Source organism: Chlamydotis macqueenii, chromosome 1, assembly GCF_036417535.1.
Source record: "Chlamydotis macqueenii isolate bChlMac1 chromosome 1, bChlMac1.mat, whole genome shotgun sequence".
Taxonomy (NCBI): Eukaryota; Metazoa; Chordata; class Aves; order Otidiformes; family Otididae; genus Chlamydotis; species Chlamydotis macqueenii.
The window spans coordinates 97,854,559-97,874,807 of NC_141556.1; the positions used below are offsets into that span (position 1 = coordinate 97,854,559).

At 44.6% G+C, this 20,249-nt stretch overlaps 1 protein-coding gene across 1 annotated transcript in view; it reads left to right on the top strand.

The window, feature by feature from the left end:
- The first annotated feature begins 1,297 nt into the window (after positions 1-1,297).
- Positions 1,298-20,249, top strand: part of CD96 (CD96 molecule) — a 30,449-nt gene continuing 11,497 nt past the window's right edge. Inside the window, exons 1-8 of the mRNA XM_086762765.1 lie at positions 1,298-1,484; positions 4,472-4,897; positions 8,812-8,921; positions 10,396-10,615; positions 14,258-14,313; positions 16,598-16,688; positions 17,059-17,235; positions 18,457-18,510. Of these exons, the coding sequence (XP_086618891.1) occupies positions 1,298-1,484; positions 4,472-4,897; positions 8,812-8,921; positions 10,396-10,615; positions 14,258-14,313; positions 16,598-16,688; positions 17,059-17,235; positions 18,457-18,510 (1,321 nt within the window). The remainder of the gene's footprint in view (positions 1,485-4,471; positions 4,898-8,811; positions 8,922-10,395; positions 10,616-14,257; positions 14,314-16,597; positions 16,689-17,058; positions 17,236-18,456; positions 18,511-20,249) is intronic.

Here is a 20,249-nt window from a genome sequence, read left to right on the forward strand (position 1 = left end):
ACCTTGAACTCTGTGCCTTAGCTGGAGCTATGGGGAGCTCCATAGTCAGCAAAAGTTGATAGCTGGGGAGGAAACGGAAAGAGTGGGGAGGAAAATTGCAGGCAGTGACTGGCAGTTTCCGTAGGCCTTGTCTGAGCAACAGAGAGGGGTGCCATAAAATAAAGGGGCTGACACAGGCACTCAGACCTCCCAGAAATGCTTTCAGGAGAGATGTCAGGACCTGAATCACCCGAAGACAGACTGGCCACCTGCGAGAGGGCTCTGCTGGTGGAGCAAGGTGCCTGTTTAGGAGACTGTGTCACTCAGGCCACTCGCTTTCTCTGGTGTATGGGCTTTGATCGGCTCTTCCTGGAGTTAACGGGCCGTTGTCCTCTGCCCCGAGGGAGGAAGTGCTCAGCAGTAACCAGACTCGCCCAGCTGCACTTCCAAACACCCATCCCATCTTGGGAAGAGCCAGCAGATAACATATGCTCATGCTGTGTACGTGACGTGTCCTGCCCAGCACTTTCAGTTTTGGGGAAAGAGATGTGATAAGCAAGAACTCAAATCTGTTGTCTTTCTGCAAAGCAGTCCGCAGCAGGTCCAGTTTGCACAAGAGATGCCAGTTTGCAATGAGATGCTTTGCTGACAGGTGTATGCCTAGTTCATGGAAATACAGCCTGCTTCGAGGAAAGTTCAGATGGATTTACAGGTGGCCTCCAATAAAGACAGGTCATGGTACTGGCTGGAGTCATGTGTCAACACCAAAGCTAGCAACTGAACAGAGTGAAGGATGAGGGTTAACAACAAGTGATGTTGTCATGTGTGATGCTGTAATTCTTCACCTTGTAGAAAATAATCAGTGGTCTCCTTCTCAGGAAAAAAAAAAAAAGTTAATCCAGAAAATTCTCAATTCAGTCTTTTTTAGTTTAGGGGGATTGATTCTGTTATCTTGCTCTCTCCTTAAACCACAGTGAGTGTAGAGAGTCTGTAAAGAGTATATTTGAGCTATTTTGGAATAACATGTGAAGGACATGAAGCAGGGGGAAAAGAAGCCAGCTTTTTTGTGCGCTATGTACTAGATATTCAACTTTAGACATCTGACAAGTTTTCAAAAGAGTTTAACCCAGTAAACTGCTTACTCTGAGCTTATCTGAAAAAACAAAGGGGAAAAAAAAAAGCATAGTCTTGAACATGGGCTTGCAGTATAGGTAGCGTTTTCAACTTAAAGGTTCCACAAGATGTGCTAATTTTACTGCTCTGGCAGGAAACTGAGGCTTTTGCATTTAATGAAGCATTTCTTTGAAGTCAAGCTAAAATGACGAGTGTGACTGTGTTGCACATCTGCCTGTCTGCACAGGGCAGACCGTTTCGACTTCCTTTACCGAGACACTGCCAGGAGCGGGCCGAGAGAGCTACGTGTTCACCAAAACTTCACCCAGCGGGGATGGACAAATGGTGGCTCTTCTCCCTCTTTTGTCTGCTCTCAGTGCCCAGCGTTGCAGGTAAGCACTTCAGCAAGACGCCTTGACTCATCTTACGACGGAGGGTGGTGAGGGGCAGGGTGGGCATGTACAGGGACATGGTGGAGGTTGGTGTCTCTCACTAGGGCAAGCTGTAGCTACTGGTAATGATTTCCTGTTTCCTGACAACTTTCTAACAACCCTAATTCTAAAGTGCAACTAGCAAGAAGTAAATGGCTTGTGCTGACTAGCAGATTAGTTTATTCAAAATGCCTAACCTGTTTTCACCAGAATAATTGCTAAGATGTGCTCTCTTGTATTTAGGGCAACATGTGCTTGTCTCCAATGGGCAAAAAGGAAAACTACTTCTTCTCTCTCTCTCTCACACACGCATACCTGTGTATGTAGAGAGAGGAATAGTTGAAACACTTAAAGGCAAGGATAAATTGTACAACTGCAACCTCTTAAATAGATTCTTCCCTTCCTCTTCCCCACCAGCCCTACATGCTGCACTAAAGGCTTGAGAAATAAGTTTGTCACTGGGAGTAAAACTTTCAGAAAAGTTTAGTAAGGAGAACTGCATGCCCATCAGAGGGAGTTTAAACCAAAAACGACCTGAGGAAAACCAAGAAAAAGCCTGATGCTCACAACCCCCTCCACCCATCCCCCTAACAGGCTGACCATGCTGAATGCAGGAGTGAGTACTTGTTAGGAAGGAGGAATTTTGTAGGAGATGCCTTTTTCCAGTTAAGAAAGAAAAAAGTTCATGTATTTCACTGGCACAGTAAGATGTATCATAAAATCTGGCATAGGCTGTTCCTATTTTCTACATCACTGAGGCGAACTAGATTTTAAAATAAAGGAAAATATTTCATATGTGTACTTATAGAAAATAAAAGTTCTCAAATGCAAAGAAAGAACTAGAAGCTTCAAGACATGCACATGCAGGAAAGCAATACTATTTATGGAAAAATAGGACTGCTGATTTTTTTCCCCTGAGGATGAAATCCTCACTGAAGTCACTCAAAGGTGAGAGTGGACATCACTGTGCCCTTTGTGGAGATCATATATCTAAATGTCTGCTAGTTATTCTATTGTGTTTAAAATGGAGCACAAGTATGGGCTAATGGGCAGCATTTGATTTGGAAAAATAAAGTTGGCATAAAATGAGACTAATTATATTGAGATGCTAACAAAAAGATGCTAACACTTTTGCATGAAAGAGTTTCAGTTAAAATAACCTAAAGTGGTAGGCTGTAACAAACCACACTAATTAAAATGTTGTTTCAAAATACGTAACTTTTTTCATCAAATATTCAAGTAATTCTTGGTAGGCGTAGTTTACATGGTCCTTTGACCTAATACAGCATCAGCATGAATATGAGAGAGAACTTGCTAGGTGTCTTTTGCCTGCTAGTCTGATCACAAGATTGCTAATTGCTTTTTACTTAACTTTTACTGATGCAGTGAAATCAGTGAGCATTTGCTATAATAAGCTCCTTGGACTGACAAAAATAGTTTTCAGTATTTTTTCTCACAGCACTTGTCACTCAAGCTTATTTTTATTTACCCTCTTATGTCGTCCCATCTCTTGGAAGTCAACTAAGAGATGAACACAGCATGCACAGCAATTAAAAATAGAGATTAATGTTGGCCACGGTCATTCAGTAGCTTTGTTCTCCATGCACTTAGTCTCTTCACATTGATGTCACACTTCAGTGGTTAGGTACCACATCTCAGCCAGCTCTGCAGGGATGCGGGACTCTGTCCTTGTTCTTCTTTCCCTGTCAAACTTGAGCTGCAGGTGTGCCAGGTCCCTGTTTTGCTCCCAGCTGAGCTGGTGGAGTGCAGGGCATGCCATCCCACCTATGGGCACCCTCCAGGCTGCCTGGCCCCTGGCAGGGCATCCCCTGGCTCAGGCGCCCTGGACCCTTGTATCACATGGCAGAGCAGATGTCAAAGCAAAGAAATCAGTACTCGATATTTTCAGGTAAAGAAGGTGAGCTGTGTGCACTTGCTGCTGCGGGGAGTCAGCAGTATGGCTGGTGGGACTGCGGAGCAAGTTCCCAAAGCAAATTTACACTGATGATTTGATACAAAGGGAGAATAAAATACAATGGAGATGGGCAGTAACATGCTGGTACCTAAGAACATCTGCACAAACTCTTTTTTTCTGGCGACCCACATGCACTTTCGAAGATGGGCATTTCTGTGTATGGCTCTGTGGGTGGGTGTGACTGCTTGTCTGACTACAACTCCCCTGTCCATAAATCCTTCATCTCCCTGAGTTTGTCAGTGGTCTGCATACAGGGTTTTGGGGACTGCGAGCCTCTTGTTCGTAGGAGGGAGAAAGGGAGAGAAATCTATTTTTCTACAGCAGCAGCAAAACCAAGTGGTGCAGGCTCCTGTTGAAAGCCCCTTCATTTCACTGATCCATTACTCCTTTATACAGCACACTAAGGACTGCCAGCATGCTTTATTAAATTAATTGAGGAAGAAACCATACATACCGGGGCAGCTCGCTCTGACACTGAAATGGGCACTCATTTAGGCCATGCAGGAGCTGTTGTTATGTGGAGGTAAAAGAACGGCTTTCTCTGTCGAAGCAGCAAGGGCAATGGTAATGGACAGGGGGAGCGGTGCAGGGCAGAATTAGCCAGCAGGGATAACTCATTTGTTCTTGCAAAAACAGTTGGGGAAAAACTGGGCCCAGCTTCTGCTTTATTTATATCACTTGAAAGATTTCCATTTTCACAGAGGCACTCAGAGCTCCCATTTCTCTCCCATGAGTGCGACAGGGGCTTCCCGCCCTCTCCCAGAGAAGTGTGCGTTTGTTCTCCCAGTTCTCTCTCCGCAGTCTGACCTGGTGGAGATCAGCTATAAAGCTTCTCGCTGGGAAGTCTGTTGTTACAGTTAGAGAGTTTTCATGGTTGTCTGTGGCTAAGGCACCAAATAATGTCAAAACGGGCTTGGGAAAAAGCTTTGTTTAAACATTACTCGCACTGAAAATGGTCTCATTTTTTTTTAAGGCCAGCCTGAAGACGTCATTACACAAACAGAAGTGGTTCACGCTTTGCCGGGTACCGACGTGACCCTGGTATGCAGCTTCCCAAAACCACACACCACCTACATAATACAGACACAGTGGTCCAAGACTGATAACACCCAACTTACCATAATAGCTGTTTATCACCCCAGTTTTGGCACCCATTACTTCACCTTTCCTGAGGCTTCTTACAACTTTTCGGTGTCCTTCAGCACAAGGAAGTGCTGTGGCTCAGATGTTACAGAGGCTTTGTGTTCCCCCAGTCTAAAAGCCACGTCTGAATGCAGTCGGTGGGCTCTGCATCTGAAAAATGTTACCGTCTCCCTTAGTGGGCAGTACGAGTGCAGTTTCGCTACTTACCCGCATGGGACAAAGGCTGCAAAAATTCAACTTGTTGTCAAGGCAGAAGGTAAGTGATTACGAATGAGATGTTTCTTTTTCATAACAGGGGCAGGGAGGGGTGGATATCAGGATAGATGAACATTTCTTGGTTGGTGATGGTGACTTGTTTGGGATTTGCCAAACGGTGCCACTGAATGGCGCTGTCTACACAGTTTCCTACTGAGCAGGCACTCTTTAGCTGTTATCCAGCTCGGGATTAAGAAACCTTATTTGTCTGGAGGAATACAAAGTTAGATAGGACCGTAAAAAAGGTGGTGAGATGGGAAGTTCCCACATTTCCGTTTTGGAGAAACATGCTATGGAGGAGACTTGATGAGCGGCTCAGGATATGGTGGGACCGAGGATATGGATCTCCAAACCTCACTGTGCTGCTGCTGCTGCTACAGGTGTGCAGCGCTGGGCACCAGAAAAAGAAAACACCCCTGTCTGGTTGAGGCTGAGGGCTGGCATCTGCAGGGCGTGCTGGGTGTTAGCTCAATGGAGCATGTGTGCCCCCACTGTCAAAAACAAACTGAAGCGAAGCGGGGAATTGCTTAGGGCAATCACAGGAACGGAGACTTGGCTGCTTCTGTCAGACAAAGGGAAGCAGGAAAGCAGCATGACTGCTCTTGGTAAGTAAGCCTCAGAGGAGAGTGTGAACTCCAGGGAGGATATTTAAATTACCCTGGCGAAGGAACAACTGGGTTTAAATAGGATGTGAATGGATTTGACTGCAAATTAAACAACAGTGGCAACTAATAGTGCAGCAACTCTAGGAACAGCTGCTTAACACCAGCAGTGAGGGCAAAGTCCAAGCTGCTGTGAAGATGGAGCTGGGCGGGGATGTTGGGCAAGCTTGTTGTTGTGCACACAGGGGACTGGATTTGACGACCCCAGAAACCTTTTCCTGCCCCAGGTTTCTGTTAACAAGCCAAGAAGGATTAAATAAATGCAACAAATCTGGAAGGGTTTCAGTTCAGACCTGCAAGGCCAACATGCTCACTTTGCTTGTGCCCAGGGCTGTAGATGCAGCACGTGTTCAGGGGTTAGGAGCAGGGTGGGTACAGGTGACCTCAGGGGAAGCAGCACTCCCACCACCTCTTTGGCCTGCATTGTGAGGCCAGACTAGTGGCGGGGGGGACATCGATTCCCATGCTGGATCACATTGGTCCTGCAGCAGAAGGAGGTCCTGTGCAAGCCTTATACACAGGGACATTTAACCCAACCTCCTGCCTCACTCCCTGATGGCCCCAGCATGGCAGTGGCTCCAGGCATTTTGGTGCTGTTATCCCAGAGGCACACACCTCTGGGGCAACCCAGCAGCACCCTCCTGCCCTGATGAACTTAAAAAGGCAAAATTAGAGCCAGCATCTCTGCGCAACCCATAGGGGATGGGTGTGTTTAAACAGTACACGCTGGATAACTGTGTCAAGGACAAAGCTGCCACGTTACCTGCTGCACAGGGTGTGCTGCGGGAGGCTCCCCTTTGGGAATTTTCCTACACTTCACAGGGCAGAGGGGCTGGATCAAGTGCAGAGCAGTGAGGTACAAACAGTGCTCATAACCACAGGAAACCTCCCATGTTTCTGCTCTTCATGCTCTTCTCTGCTATTCAGCCTGGAGAAGAAAGGCTCCAGGGAGACCTTACAGTGGCCTTTCAGTACCTAAAGGGGGGCTACAGGAAAGATGGGGAGAAGGTAGAGGGAGGTAGATTCAGACTGGGCATAAGGAAAACATTTTTACACTGAGGATGTTGAAACACTGGAACAGGTCGCCCAGAGAGGTGGTGGATGCCCCATCCCTGGAAACATTCAAGGCCAAGTTGGAGGGGGCCCTGAGCAACCTGATCTGGTTGGAGATGTCCCTGCTTCTTGCAGTGGAGTTGGACTAGATGACCTTTAAAGGTCACTTCCAACCCAAAGCATTTGGTTGGCTGATTATATGATTCCTTAATATGGTAACAGCTCTAATCAGGCATTGCTCCTTTTCTCTTGCAAGTGCCCTTAGTTGATACTGGCATATTCAATGCTGTTATTGCTGTCTACATGCTAAACATGGGCAGCTCTTGTTCATATCAGCATCATTGTGGCTTTTTTTCAGCAACTGCATAATGTAGCAGGCTCTGCCACTGTAAAGAATTCCATTTGCAACATAACCTCTTGCAGATTTGTATTTTAGGGTAACCAGATCTTTCACAATGAACCACTTCCACTCAAAAAAAAAAAAGCAAAAGACCTTAATCCAGCCTACGAGTGAGATGGAGGAGGGTGCTACTCTTTAATGAAGTATAGCTCCCAACTATATCAAAGAGAAGTGAATCCAGATGGATTCAACTTGTAGATACTGCAAAAAGCCTGCAGAGCAGCAGGCCTACAGGACTGACAAAGACCGAGGACCATAGCCAACAGGCTGTTAATGGAGATGGGAATCAAGGATGGGGGGAAAATAAGCAGCTGGGATGCATGACTGTGAGAACAGGTAGAGGCTGTTTGCAGACTGAGCTTCTGGGGAAACTACGCATCTTCATACCTCTCGCACGCTGCATGGCATTTTTGTATGGTAGCTTCTCCCAGCAAAGTCTCCTGTGCAGTTTTCTTACTGGGGAAGGCACAGATTTGCTTTCTTTACCCTTTCTTTATCCTTTCTGCTCTATCCAGCCCCTTTAGGGCTTGTGCACTCTGTGTCCCACTATGATAGCTGGCTCCTCAGCTGCTTTGCTCTGATAGAGAGCGGAGACAAGCTGCTTCTGCCACTGCGTGTCCTGTGCACTATTCTGGGCACTGCTTTTCTTCACGTCCCTGTGGCACAGGCTGCATGCTGGTACTGTCATCCCTTGCCTGGGTGCCAAACATAAAGGAAGTTGCAGTCACCAGAAAGTCCCCACCACCAAATAACATAGCAATCTGGGGCTGCTAGATATTCTCCCTCCCCTCAAGATAAAAAATATATAAAATATATATCTGTTCTATCTCAACACACAAGTCAGAGCTACCAAAGGAGCAAAGTTCAAGAGTTTCCCCACAGCGTGGGCTCCTGCCTGTGTACAGAGAAGAGGGAAGGCAGGTCTGTGCAGAACAGGCGTGACAGGCAGGCTGTGGTGGGGAGGATGGTCAGCACAGCAGGATGCAGGGCGCTACCACCCACCGTCAGGCTAAGGTTCGAGAGATCAGCACTCACCAAGGCACTCGTAGCATCTTGTGGCCATCACCACTGCTCTTCCTGTTTAATGCACACAGGCACGCAGACCCGACGTTCGAGCCATAGCTGTGCTCTCTTTGGTGCATGGCTCTGCGCTTCCACAGATGGGCTGGAGCCCTGGGCTGGGAACAAGTAGGGTAGGAGATGCTGAAATGTTTCTTTAAATTGATGACAGAGGAAAGAGTGACAAGTTGTCGTCTTCTGGTAGCAGGCAGGTTGGAGAGTAACAAAAGGAGCACTTACACTGAAAAATGGGGTTAATCTTAACCTGCCTGACATGCTGAACACCTTGCTTATCGAGAAGAAATTCTGCAGATATCTTCAAAGAAAAAGAAATGCAGGTGCACAAAATTGACGTGAAGGTTTATTGCCACAGAAAAAGAAAAAAATCGTAAGAGAAAAACTGAAGCTTAAATTTATTTTCAGCTCCAAAAGGAGACGTCTTGATCCTGCAGTTAAGCAAAGATTTTTATGAATTGCCCAAAAATTCAGGTAAAGCCATGGACTGGAGTAATGAAAGTGCATCTAGAATCAGATGCGGGGCTTTCACTTAACAAATGTGTCTATGGGTAATGGTTGAAAATTACAGGTCCTTTATAATAAAAAAAAAAAAATGCCTGTTCCTTGAACAGAAAACTAGTCAGCATTGGTTTTCAAAGCACAATGAACACCTTGTTTCTGATTCTCCTTCTTGGGCTTTTTTTTTTTTTTTTGTGGTTGCTGTTGTTGTTGCAATGACAAAAGAGGAGAAGCACTATGTGAAGGAAGTGCAGTTAAACCACACTTTAGAAATTCCATGCCTTGAGGACACGACCTCAGAAAATTTGTCCAATTATCCTTTGAAATGGCTAGTGGTAAGTATTTTTCATCTCAGGTATAAATTTCAAAAGGAACTATCAGGTATTTTTGCACATTGAAATAGAAATTTTAAATTTTATTGTGTCTTGCAGAATTTGTTAAACAAAAGGTATCAGTCCTGTCGGACTGTGATAACAAAGGAAAATGTACAAACATGGTTTTGCAACATAGACATCACAAACAATAGCTGTTAAATAAACAAAGAGGGAAAATTCCATCTTCATTGCTTTTAATTTTTCAGGAGTACATGTAGCGCAGGTCCACGGAAGGTGGCAAAGAACTTAGAAAATGTAACAGAACTAAAATATTCATTGTGTTGGATTTCTCTGGGTTTTTTACTGTGGCAGAGCTTTAGTATCTCTGAAAAAACCCACAGTTACTGCGTAGGATAGTGAGATATCAGGCTGCTTTGAAATAGAAAAAAAAAAAGACTGACTATAATGTTTTTGTTTTTGTTAACCTCCATGTCACAGATGCACAGCAAAGTTAACATATGCAAACTCGGTTAACATAGAAAAACTATTTTTAAGCAATTTGCTCTGAGATGTAAAGCCCGTTATATTTTTGTACTGCATCTCACTTTCTGGATAAATATTTGCATGCATGTTTTAGTGTAACCTTTTAGCATTCATTTCAGGATGTGGAGGTAAGTATCAGCCAGCAGCGACCTTGAGCTTTGCCTGTTAATTTCTATCTATTGTCATTGAGAAGCTGTAGCTGTTGTGAGTTTTCTTAAAGGCGATTTTCAAATATTTTAGGTTTTTTAGTCTCTTGTTCCAGCTTATTATCTATTTAGATCTCCCCTTTGCAGTGCCTTATTAACATCAAAATTCTTAGAATTTTTGTAGGGAACATCCCTTGTCCTTACTACTCTTCAGTGTTGCTAGTTCACTCTACAAAGTAGCAGAGGAAGGGGGAAAAAAAAAAACTCCAAAGGTCAGCACAATGACATATGTGGGTTGCTATGCATCATTCAGAGTATAGCGTGCAAATATGTACGGAGGCATAGATATCCAGGATGTACTGGCTGCACCTATATCTATGGGTGGCTTCTCTTAAGAGAAGATGACTTTTAGCTATTATTATCAGGTTCTCGCTATATAAAATCTAAAAGAGCAAGGATTTTCTTTGAATTTCAGTCATCTTTAACATGTGTAGGGTGTTCAGCATAACTTAGACTGCTGCAGTGAGAAAGCAGTTCTCTTACCCTCTCTGCAGGCCACAGAGATGAGGACTCACAACCCAGAGCTATTTATTTCGTAATTTTTTGGTAAGATGACGACTGCTATTGGTTTTCAAAATCTGTGACAGAATGTATTTGGAAAAAAAAAAAAAAAAAGATGTTGCAAATGTCCACTTTCTACCATGCAAGGCTAGGAAGATGTTCACAGTGGGAACAGAACTGGTCTACAAAAATATTTAGGGGGGGTGTCTGATCTTCACATGTTGTGTGGGTTGCTCTTTTCACAGGGGGGAAATGGCAGGCAAGAGGAACTTGTGACCAAGGAGCCCTCCTGTCCTGCAGTGTACAGGAACAGCAGCGCACTGTACGGGCAAAGAGTCCGCCTGGGTTTAAATAATGCTCTAAGCATTTTCCCCACTGAAATCACAGATGATGGCAGAGTGTTCTGCCACGTGGTGTACCACCCGGAGAGAGTCCAGAAGAGCAGCACCATGGTGAAAATATTTGGTAAGGGGCTTATGCCAACTGCCCATTTACTTCACTTGGAAAGGTAACACTCCCGTCTGGTTGTCTTAAGGCAATAGCTTTTGAAATACACTGGGTTTTTTTCATATACACATATTTATATTGTATTTTATCAGCTGCAGTGAGTTAAAATGTTAGTAAATAACCCTATAGTTCTTATGAAGAATTTGGAGCCATTTATATTTCCAATGCTCCTAAAATGAATGGGTATTAAACAGTGGGTCTGTAAACAGACCTTTGACTGTAGCTGCTTGCTAGAGGAAGCCTGCGGCCCGGGGATGGCATGGCTGTTTGAGAATGATGCTCTGAATGCAAAGAAAGAATGCAAAGAGAGCGGGAGGGGGGAAAAAAAAAAAAGCAAAACCTATGTCTGCGGGCTGTTTGTCACTGACGCAAGAGAAATAAAAATAGAAGTTAATGATCTGAAATTTCCTCTTGCGTTTGCATGATTCAGACATGAGTCTTACTTTTAAAAATCAATGTTTGTCAAAAAGCGCTACAGTGTTACCTTGGTAATTGTTCAAGTGTACTAACATGCTTGAACTCTCCCTCCCCTCCATCCCTGCCGATGCTCTTACCTTGGTTTGTGTATCTGTTAGCCTAAGAGGTTTCTTATTTGGCTTATTCTCTGAGTTACTGTGTCACGTATGCTGCACCCACAGCAGCATATCGGTACTAGAGCGGGGAGAGGCAAACAAGAGAAAGCACCTGCAGCCCTTTGTGGTGAACAGCCTGTGATGCTCCCAGTAAATGCTGGCTGGCTTTGGACCGGGGTGCTGAGACTTCAGCCTCTCTGGCAGGTGTCCTGAGGGCAGGGTTAGGTGGAGGGGCTCCCTGAGAGCTGATTTGTGGTGGGTGCAGAGGAAAGCCTCTCAGATTTCAGGCCAGGAGTCCAGATCTTGGAGGAAGTGCATTTTTGTGCTCTTAGGCCTTTCACATCTGACATTTTGCAGGTAAAATAACTATTTTGCATGGTGCCTCACTCTTTTCTGTTACCGTTCGCTGAATTCATGCTGCTTACCATTGCATCATAGCAGCTTTTCTTCATTTCTCTTGTGCTGCAGTGGGAGGGGAGACCAAGATGGTCCAGCCCCACCTCAGAGCAGGGCAGGATCCAGTAGAGAACAGGCAGAGACAGTGGCCAGAGTAATCCAGCAATCTCCGGTTGACATCTGAGGACAAACAACAGCTTCAGATACCAGCACCTCTCTTGTTCCTTGTGCCAAAGCTGACCAGGGAATGAACAAATTAACATCTATATCCTAGCAGATAGACCTAGCCTCAAATGGCCAGGGCAGGATCTAAAGTATGATAGTAAGCGTATACACCACCAACAGCACATTATATTGGTTATATCTGTCTTCTTGGCCATTAGAAAGGATGTAGCTAGAGAACCAAGGCCAACTGAAACCCGGGGAGATTTTCCCATCTCAGTAAGCCAGCATCCCCCCTGTCACCCAAACATTTGTGCAATTGAATCCTATGGGCTGGGTGGCATGAAAGAAAGGTAGGGAGGGCAGGCAGCTTGTGCTGTAATGGGCAGGAGAAGGAGGAAGAGAGGAAGGTACTGTCGCCTTGGGAAAGCTCCTTCTGCAGGATCCCTCTGACAAACACTTCAGGGCAAAATGCAGCGGAGACAGCTCAAGCCATCAGACAGATACTTGAGGTGGCCTGAGTGTGACTGAGAGGTGGGCAGGAAAGGATGGGAAAGGCATGAAGAAGTCTCTCAATGAAGTTAAGAGTCCTGACAGGTTGAGTAAAAGCAGACATTCAATCAAGAGAGCTTTTTTTGAGAGGGCACTTTTGGATTGAAATGCTTGAAAATATTTATTTTCAAGAACAGAATTCTTTTAGATACAAGTTTCTGAGAAAATGTATGGCCTTTTCATGTCTAACTTTGCCAAATATTGATTTCTCCTTTTTGTAAGAGTAAAAGCTCAGCAGCAGAAACTACTGTACTAAATATTGAATTTCTGCTAGACCCAAAACATTGGTAAATATCCTAGCAAGACAAATGAACGTCAAACTGTTAACAGAGGCTGAGATGTTAAATGGAAAAGATCTATTAAATCATTCAGAGCTGTGCTTGAGAGCTGCCTGCCAGAACAGTTAAATATGTCTTCTGAGAAAGCAGAGGACAGCATCCAACACAGATGTGGAAAAGCCATTCTCATAAAAAAAAAAAAAAAACAACAACAACAAAAAGAAGAGCAGGCACTAGTCTAGATGTTTGTTTAATCTCCCAGCCAACTTTTAGCTGATTTTAGAAGAGCCGGTTTATCAGACTTTTTCTTACATGTGAAAAAGTCTGATTGTCTTCTGCCAGTCCCACTACCATCTGTACAGTTTTGGCAAGGCAGAAACAAGGATGAAATCTTAAGACATTCATTTTCTGATAGCAAGAATCCCCCCCCAAAAAAAAAAAGCAACCCAAAAAACAAATCCCAGAAGAAAAAAAAAAGTAAATTCCACCCAAAAAATACCCTAAGTCCAGAAAATCATAAGGCTGTGATAATTAAATACAGGTCATTCCCAGGCATGATCTGTCAGTAGCACTAGGCAGAAAAACAGAAATTAATTAAAGAAGATGGGAGAGTCCTTGGTGGATTCGCTATATAAAACAACAGAGAGACTTGAGCAGTTCACCTCAGAGAGGAATGTAATGAACTAAGGTGACCCTATATCAATTAAGAGGGTTAGGAAAAAAAGAAAAGAAAACTATCTTTATGATAGAGATTCAAGTGAGGTCTAGGTTGGGAAGGGAAAGAATTACGGATCTTCTAAGTAATCCAGTGGCTGCACTTGTTTCCAGTCCAGTTTTAAGTCTCAGAAAGGGCCAGAAGCACAAATTATCCAAGGCTTTTGAGATTTGTGATATATTAGCACAGTTTCAACAGTCCTTACTTAACAAGTCAGTTAATATTATTGCAAACCAGTGATCCCAATGGCTAAATTAGAGAGGCTTGTGGTACCTGATAGTTGTACCTGATAGTTTTACCTATACAGTCAGCCGCGCCTAGAACCAAAATGCTGAGAAAACAAAAGAAAATACTTTTTCCCTTTCTTGTGGATATGGTAATCACCGACCCACTGCTCTGATGTGATGGTGAGCCCTGGGTTTCCTGGCAGGGCAGGAAGCATCTGTAGTGTGACACTGTCACACATCTGCCCAGGTGACAGCGTGCGGACAGCTGGTACCCAAGATCAATCAAAGTTTTTTGATCCGGCTAAAGCCTTTGCAGATCACTTCAATTGGTAAACACCCAGAGGAACCAACAACTAGGGAGTGTTTTAATTTTGCAGGCTAGGGAAGGGTGGCTCTGCTGCTGGAGCTGTGACTGCAGGCTGATTTCAGCTCGTTTCTCCAGCAAAGCCACCCAAGCGTAGTTTAGAGAGGCAGTGAAACACATCACAGATCTTGTGGTAGCAGCTGCTGATACATGCTTGTAAACCACTTCCTTGACCTCAAATTGGAGCTGTGCAAGCTTTTATCTGCTAGGTGTGTGGGTGGATGTAGGATTAATTTCCACTCTTTTTATGAAACAAGGCTGTTAAGTCTCATTAGAAGCTGTTACCATGACCTTCTGTATCCATTTCACTAATATATTTCTGTTTGCTATCCAGCCTACCCTGAGATCTCTGTTAGCCTGCAGGAGGGCTCGTCTGGCACCTCGCAGAAGGTGAGTGATTTTGGAGCAAAAAGTAATGCCTGTGGCCTTCACTTCACCCCAGCAGGGCCAGGCTGGCTAAGCTGAACCAGACATAGGTGGGACCTCCAAACTGACCAAGCTCACAGGGCAACAAGCAAGTCAATGAGTCAATATCAGCTGTCCGTACCCTCTCTTCTGAGCGATTCCCATCCCCGCAGCAGTAAGCTGCTTCCATGAGCACAAAATGGAGCTAGCTAAGGGCTTCTCTGTGGTGTGGGCAAAAAGTGATTTTGCATTAGCCCTAGGGAAAACCCCACGACAGAGTTGAGAGGCTGTGAGGAGTCGGTGGTGTTACAGGCAGCTGCGATGCTCCCTTCCCCTCCCTGTCTGCCAGCTACTGCTCAGCAGCCTTGAGCTGCCCTCCCCACACTCCATAAAATCCCTCTCCAAAGAAGGCCACCTGCTACTCGGGATGCTGCTCTGAGGCATCAGGCAGATCCAGCCCCTCTGGGGACAAGGAGGAGCAGGTGCTCGGGGAACCGATGTGGCCTCATGTGTGTCGAGGGAGAGGTGATGTGATGATCTTGTCAGGTGTCATGTGTCATGCTGCAAGAAGAACTCAGCTGAAACAATCAGATGCTGATGGAGGGACAGGATCCAAGTCTGAGGGCACCTTTCTAGAGCTGAGCAGTCACACATGTGTTTTGGGGCCTCTGTTTTATCAGCTGCTTGGCAATGTCAAAACCTAAGGGGAAAGTCTGTTGTACTGCACTGGCCATACTTGGCATAAAACGTATTTGTGGCGTATGTGACCGACCAGCAAGCCACTCTAGCTACTAACTCTGAGCCTTGCTTGCAGTTGCAACCATCCAGGTTGAAGCTCTTAATCTGTTAGCATTCCAAATCAAGAAAATTTTCCTGTGGAAACACCTCTTTTGGGCAGGCAGAACCATATCCACCTGTTGTCACACAAGCCACAAGTCAGTCGGTTCTGCAAAACCAGTATAATTCTCCTGGTGACCTATTTCCAGGTGGGCTGTTGGACGTTGCAGTCTTTTATCTGCACTGTCCTGTTGAGCAGAGCAAGGGGTGTTGCTATGAGGGGACCAGGCAATACAAACTCTTCCAAGAGCCTCTGTCCATTCACCTCAAACAAACACCAACTCCTTTCCTTCTCTTTTCCGCCCTTTCTCGCAGGGCTTAAAACTGCTTCGGATGTCAGATTTGTATTTCTTCATAGGAAGCATTTATAAAAATGTTATGAACTGAAAGTGCCTGAAAAAATAAGGGAATAATGAAAAGAAAACAGGGGAAAGCAATTACACTATGGGTTCAGAGGTTATTTACCATGGCAAGGAAAGAGTTTCAGCTGGGTAGTTTCAGTCTTCACACTGAATGACTGACTTCTGCTGGCTGCAATGCATCAAGCTTGCTTTCAACTTAAATGTGTGAACCACTTTCCTCGAAAGTGGGAGCTAAAGGGTTTTGTGCTGCACATGGTGAGTAGCACATGCTTTTTTCTTTTCTTTCTTTGTTTAAATGGACAAAACAATTTCTCTTAGTGCCATAAGCTGCTAAGTAAATGTAATTGGGAACATCGGGGCAACGTGAGGATGAGACCTCCCACCCTGCTAGTGCCCAACCCTTCATCCAGCCATGATTTTGAGATCCCTCCAGTCCTTTCCTATCTATTGCTTGATGAGAAAGTAAATTGAGCAGAAAGACAGATTTTTTTTTTTTTTGAGCAATTGGCATACAGCCAGGACTCCTGCCTCTAAAGCATGCAGTTGTGACTTCTGGAAACCTCATACATACCATGCCCTCTACAGAGGTATCTGTCTTTGTATATTCAATATATCATTGTGCTAGGCAGTCTTTTTCATGGGATTTGTCTCCTTATCCACCTAATGAAGGAAGGATTTACATGGCAATTAGGACGTGTCTCGTTCTCCCCATGCACACCATGCCCTTCACTGATTCCACTGTTTCTCTATGTGGGTATTTGTCACTGAGGCACTGGGCTGGGGGCACGAGGCGGGGGAGGGTGTCACCCTACATCTCTGCAGTCACAGAACAGGACTGCAGATTGGTGCAGCCCCGTTACCCCCCCACCCTTGCCCCAGGGCGATGGCGGTGTCCCTGGGCTCTCATTCAGTGGTGTCTGCAACCAGAAAAACGGGGGAGAAAGAAATGCAATAAAAAGGAAGCAAGTGCTTCTTCCCTGTGCAGGATGGTGAGAAAATAAGCTCTGTCCATAGCTGGCAGATGAGTGAGAAATGATGGAGGCTAATGTCTGGCTTTTACTGACCCTTAGCCTAACGTGAGCTGCATCGTGAGGAAGGCGTTTCCCAAGCCAAGGCTCATGTGGTATGTGGACAGAGCGAGCCTGATGGAGCAGCCCAGAGGTAAATGCAACCTGTCAGTAAGAAAACTTCTCAGCTGTAGAAGTGGTCCCCAAGAAAAGCGATGGTTGCTTATTTGCTTCTACAGTGGGGAGCCTGTGGGTGTCCATCAGAGTGAAGGGAAGGATCAGACCTCCTCAAAGGGAACAGCTAGTGAACAGTTGTGACCATTGCCCCTGCAATTGCCAGTGACAGAAGCGATGGCTTGGCATAACTGTGCTGTTCTTGACAAATCTTTGCTAGTGTCTCAGCAAAGAAACCTGCAGCCATATGAGCTTGTTTTCCAGTACCAATATTTTGCACAGCTCTGATTTAAAGTTTGGAGTGTAATGAGAGGGTCTTGCAGCTTTCCTTTTTTTTTTCTTTCCCCAAGAAATTTCTGTTGAACAAGAAGACTCGCAAGACAGTGAAGGTTTCTATCAGCTGAAATCGACGCTGGTGTTGCAAGGGACCCACCAGACACATAAGACGTTCTCATGTGCATGCCTGTTTTCCTTTCTTGGAAATGAAACACGGAATATTTCATCAGAAGAAATATTTGTTTCCCTTGGTAGGTTTTTCATAGATAGGATGCATCTGCAATGTAAAATGTTAAGAACATTGAACACATGCATTCTCTGTTATTTAAAATAGTGAAGAGGTGCCAAGTGCATGAAAGTTTTTTATAAAAGTTCATTACACAGCTTGAACCTTCTGGCAGCTTTTTCAGCTCGAGTCTTTGCTCAAGACTCTCAATGAGCTAAGAAACTCCTGCACAAAAATAAGATGCTTGCTGTTTGTTTAGGCAGTATCTTGCTGTACTTCCCACACCCAAAAATACACTAGCTTAGCCACATGGCACCAGTGAGCTGTTATAACAATGTTTTTCACTGAGCACTCCTGGCAGAGAGTCTGCATGTGTTGAACAGAGCTCTCTGGAAAATCAAACCCTCAGAGTCAGAACTATGTTGTACATAGTCAATAAAACCTGCAAAAGCCCCCTACAACAGTTGAACCATTCTGGGCAATGGAGAACCTCCCCTGCAACCTGTACCATAAGAATCAGCTACACAATTAGGGAAGTGTGGAGAAATACCATCTCCAGTAGTTGGTGAAAGCAGGAGACGCAGCAGTGCAGAGGTTTATGGCATTTCTGAAGACACAGGGCGGCCAGGGAGAAGGGCAGACTGATTTCCATTAGCACCCTCTCGTGCACGCCTCCTCTTCAGGTGCAAAAGCATAGGTACAACATTTTTTTTTTAACTCTGTATGCTTCTTGTTGCACAGATAGTACAACTGAACTGCTGGCCCCTTAGCCAGTCACATACCATGGTGACTACTTTCAGCTCAGCTGTGTTCACTTGTGGCTGTGAATGTGCTTATTGGTATGTTTTTCCACCAAGAAAGACTGCATCAAAAGCCAGAGCTTACTCCTCTGGAGATATAGCTTCGGAGGAAAGTGAGATAAATGATCATTTTTTCTCCAAAATGACTCATTTCACCCAATTTGCAGTTTTGTAAAAATATATTTAAATAGGAGAGCCATCAATTAAAGTAGTCTACGTTCTTGCCTGCAGGCTATGCTAACACTAAGATAGACTCACTCTGTATAAAAATGGTAATGTATTTAGTTGCAACAGAAAGGAAAGAATTAAATTAATTCTCAGCTATGTTCTGTAAAGGTGCCATGCACAGTATGACACAAACTCCAAACTATATTTTCAGCCTTTATAACAAAAGCCTAACTACTTTTAAGAATTGCTTTCGTCTTTCTTTTTTTTTTTTTTCACAGACAATAAGTCTAATGAAGCCTCATCCAAAGCTTTTGCCACCATGACTTCAGAAGGTAGGACAAATCAGAGAATGAAATAACTTGGGTTAAGTTAGAGGTGCATCTATTAATTCCTAAAGCTGTTAGAGAAATGGTTTTGCAAACTTGTTTCTGGATGGGTAATAAGTTACTCCTTCCTGCAGCTGTGACTTCAGAGAAAATATAGTAAACAGATATTTTGGTGAGGTAATGTATCATAATTAAATCCAAGCATAATTAAACTCCAGCCTTGAGGGGCACTTAGTGTTATTTCTGATGCTTCAGCTGGCGTTTGAATATAGCTCTTTCAGCACTGAACTGATAATTAAAAATAACAGCCCTAGTAATGGTTCCACCTTCTGCTTAAGCACAGAGCCAAGATCCTCAACACTTTCGCCTAACTAAAGAACTGATGGGATGTTTCTCAATTTGTGTAAATTTGGTAAATCCACACTCTGACCCTGCAAGTTTGTCTTATTATCAGCTTATTGCAGACAGATAAATCATTCCCTTCACACCCACACCTCAGCTGAAGTTCTTTGGAGAGACCTCTCCTGGGGTGATTTGTTCTGTTCCCCATGGGAGGCAGCTACATTTCGGCAGTGGGTTACCTGAGTGTGTCAGAGGAACACTGTAGACAAACAGCATGGGAAGAAGTGTGGTTTTTTATGTAGGCTTACTTCTGTGAGTGCAGGTTGTGGCAGGCCCTGGGAGTTCAGCCAATACCCTGCTGGGCACCAGAAAGCCATCCCAGGTACCAGGGGTCCCTATGAGAGAGACTCCTCAAGGTGCCCCACTACCCTGGTTTTTAGACTGGCTGAGTCTTTGGTAAGGAGTGTTTTTATGTCAGCAAGCTACTATTAAATCCTTGTTAGCGCAGCTGAGGCTAAGATGAAATGCAAATGGAGGAGGAACACCCAAAACAGTCAAAGGAGGTACAGATGCTTGCAAGGAAAGCAGCTGAAGAGTTGATGGTTATCTGCTTACACTGTGATCCTATCTGCAGAGGGTCACCTCCCGCCCAATGCCCTGCCAGCATCCCTGACCAGGCAGAGGTACCTTCTGGCCGCCTTCACAGATATGTTTTTCTAATGGGGTGTGTGAGCTTTCATAGATAACCTCCTTCATGGAGCCATTTGGAAAGATTTAATGTTTCCTTGTAACCTACTCAGAGGGTACTTTGCCTTATGTCCTGGGCAAAAAAAAAAAGAAAAAAATGAGACATCTCTCACTCAGGATGTAAATACAGTTTGGGCAGGATGGTGTCTCTGCTGTGCTTGGCTGGCTGGTTAACGGTCCTTTAATTAAAAGGGATAACTCCCTCTCCTCTTCTTTGAGGACTCCGTGAGTGCTTTTCAGTGCAAACTGTCCCTGGAATTTCCTGTCGGAGTTGTAGTCTCTGAAGTGCCTCATAGATGGAGCTATGCTGGTACCAGCACTGGGTCATACGTTATTTCAACATATGTGCTAATAAGGTGCATCTGTTTGTATGGGGTAAAACCACATTACTCACTTCTGCTTTTTGAGTTGAAGTGCCAGGGGTTCCAAACTTTTTCCCCCTAAACCTTTATTTCCCTAGGGATTTCACAGCACTGTTACCTCAGGTGCTTCATGTTTCTCGCTGGACCACTTGGCTCAGCCATGCATTGAAAGATTTTTTAGAAATCAACTGTGATGCATTTTCTCATTCTTGAACCTTTGAATCAACCACTTTTCTAAAGCAGAATAAGCACCTTTCTCGCCCTGAGTAAAAGTGTTTGCTTTGATTTGCTTTG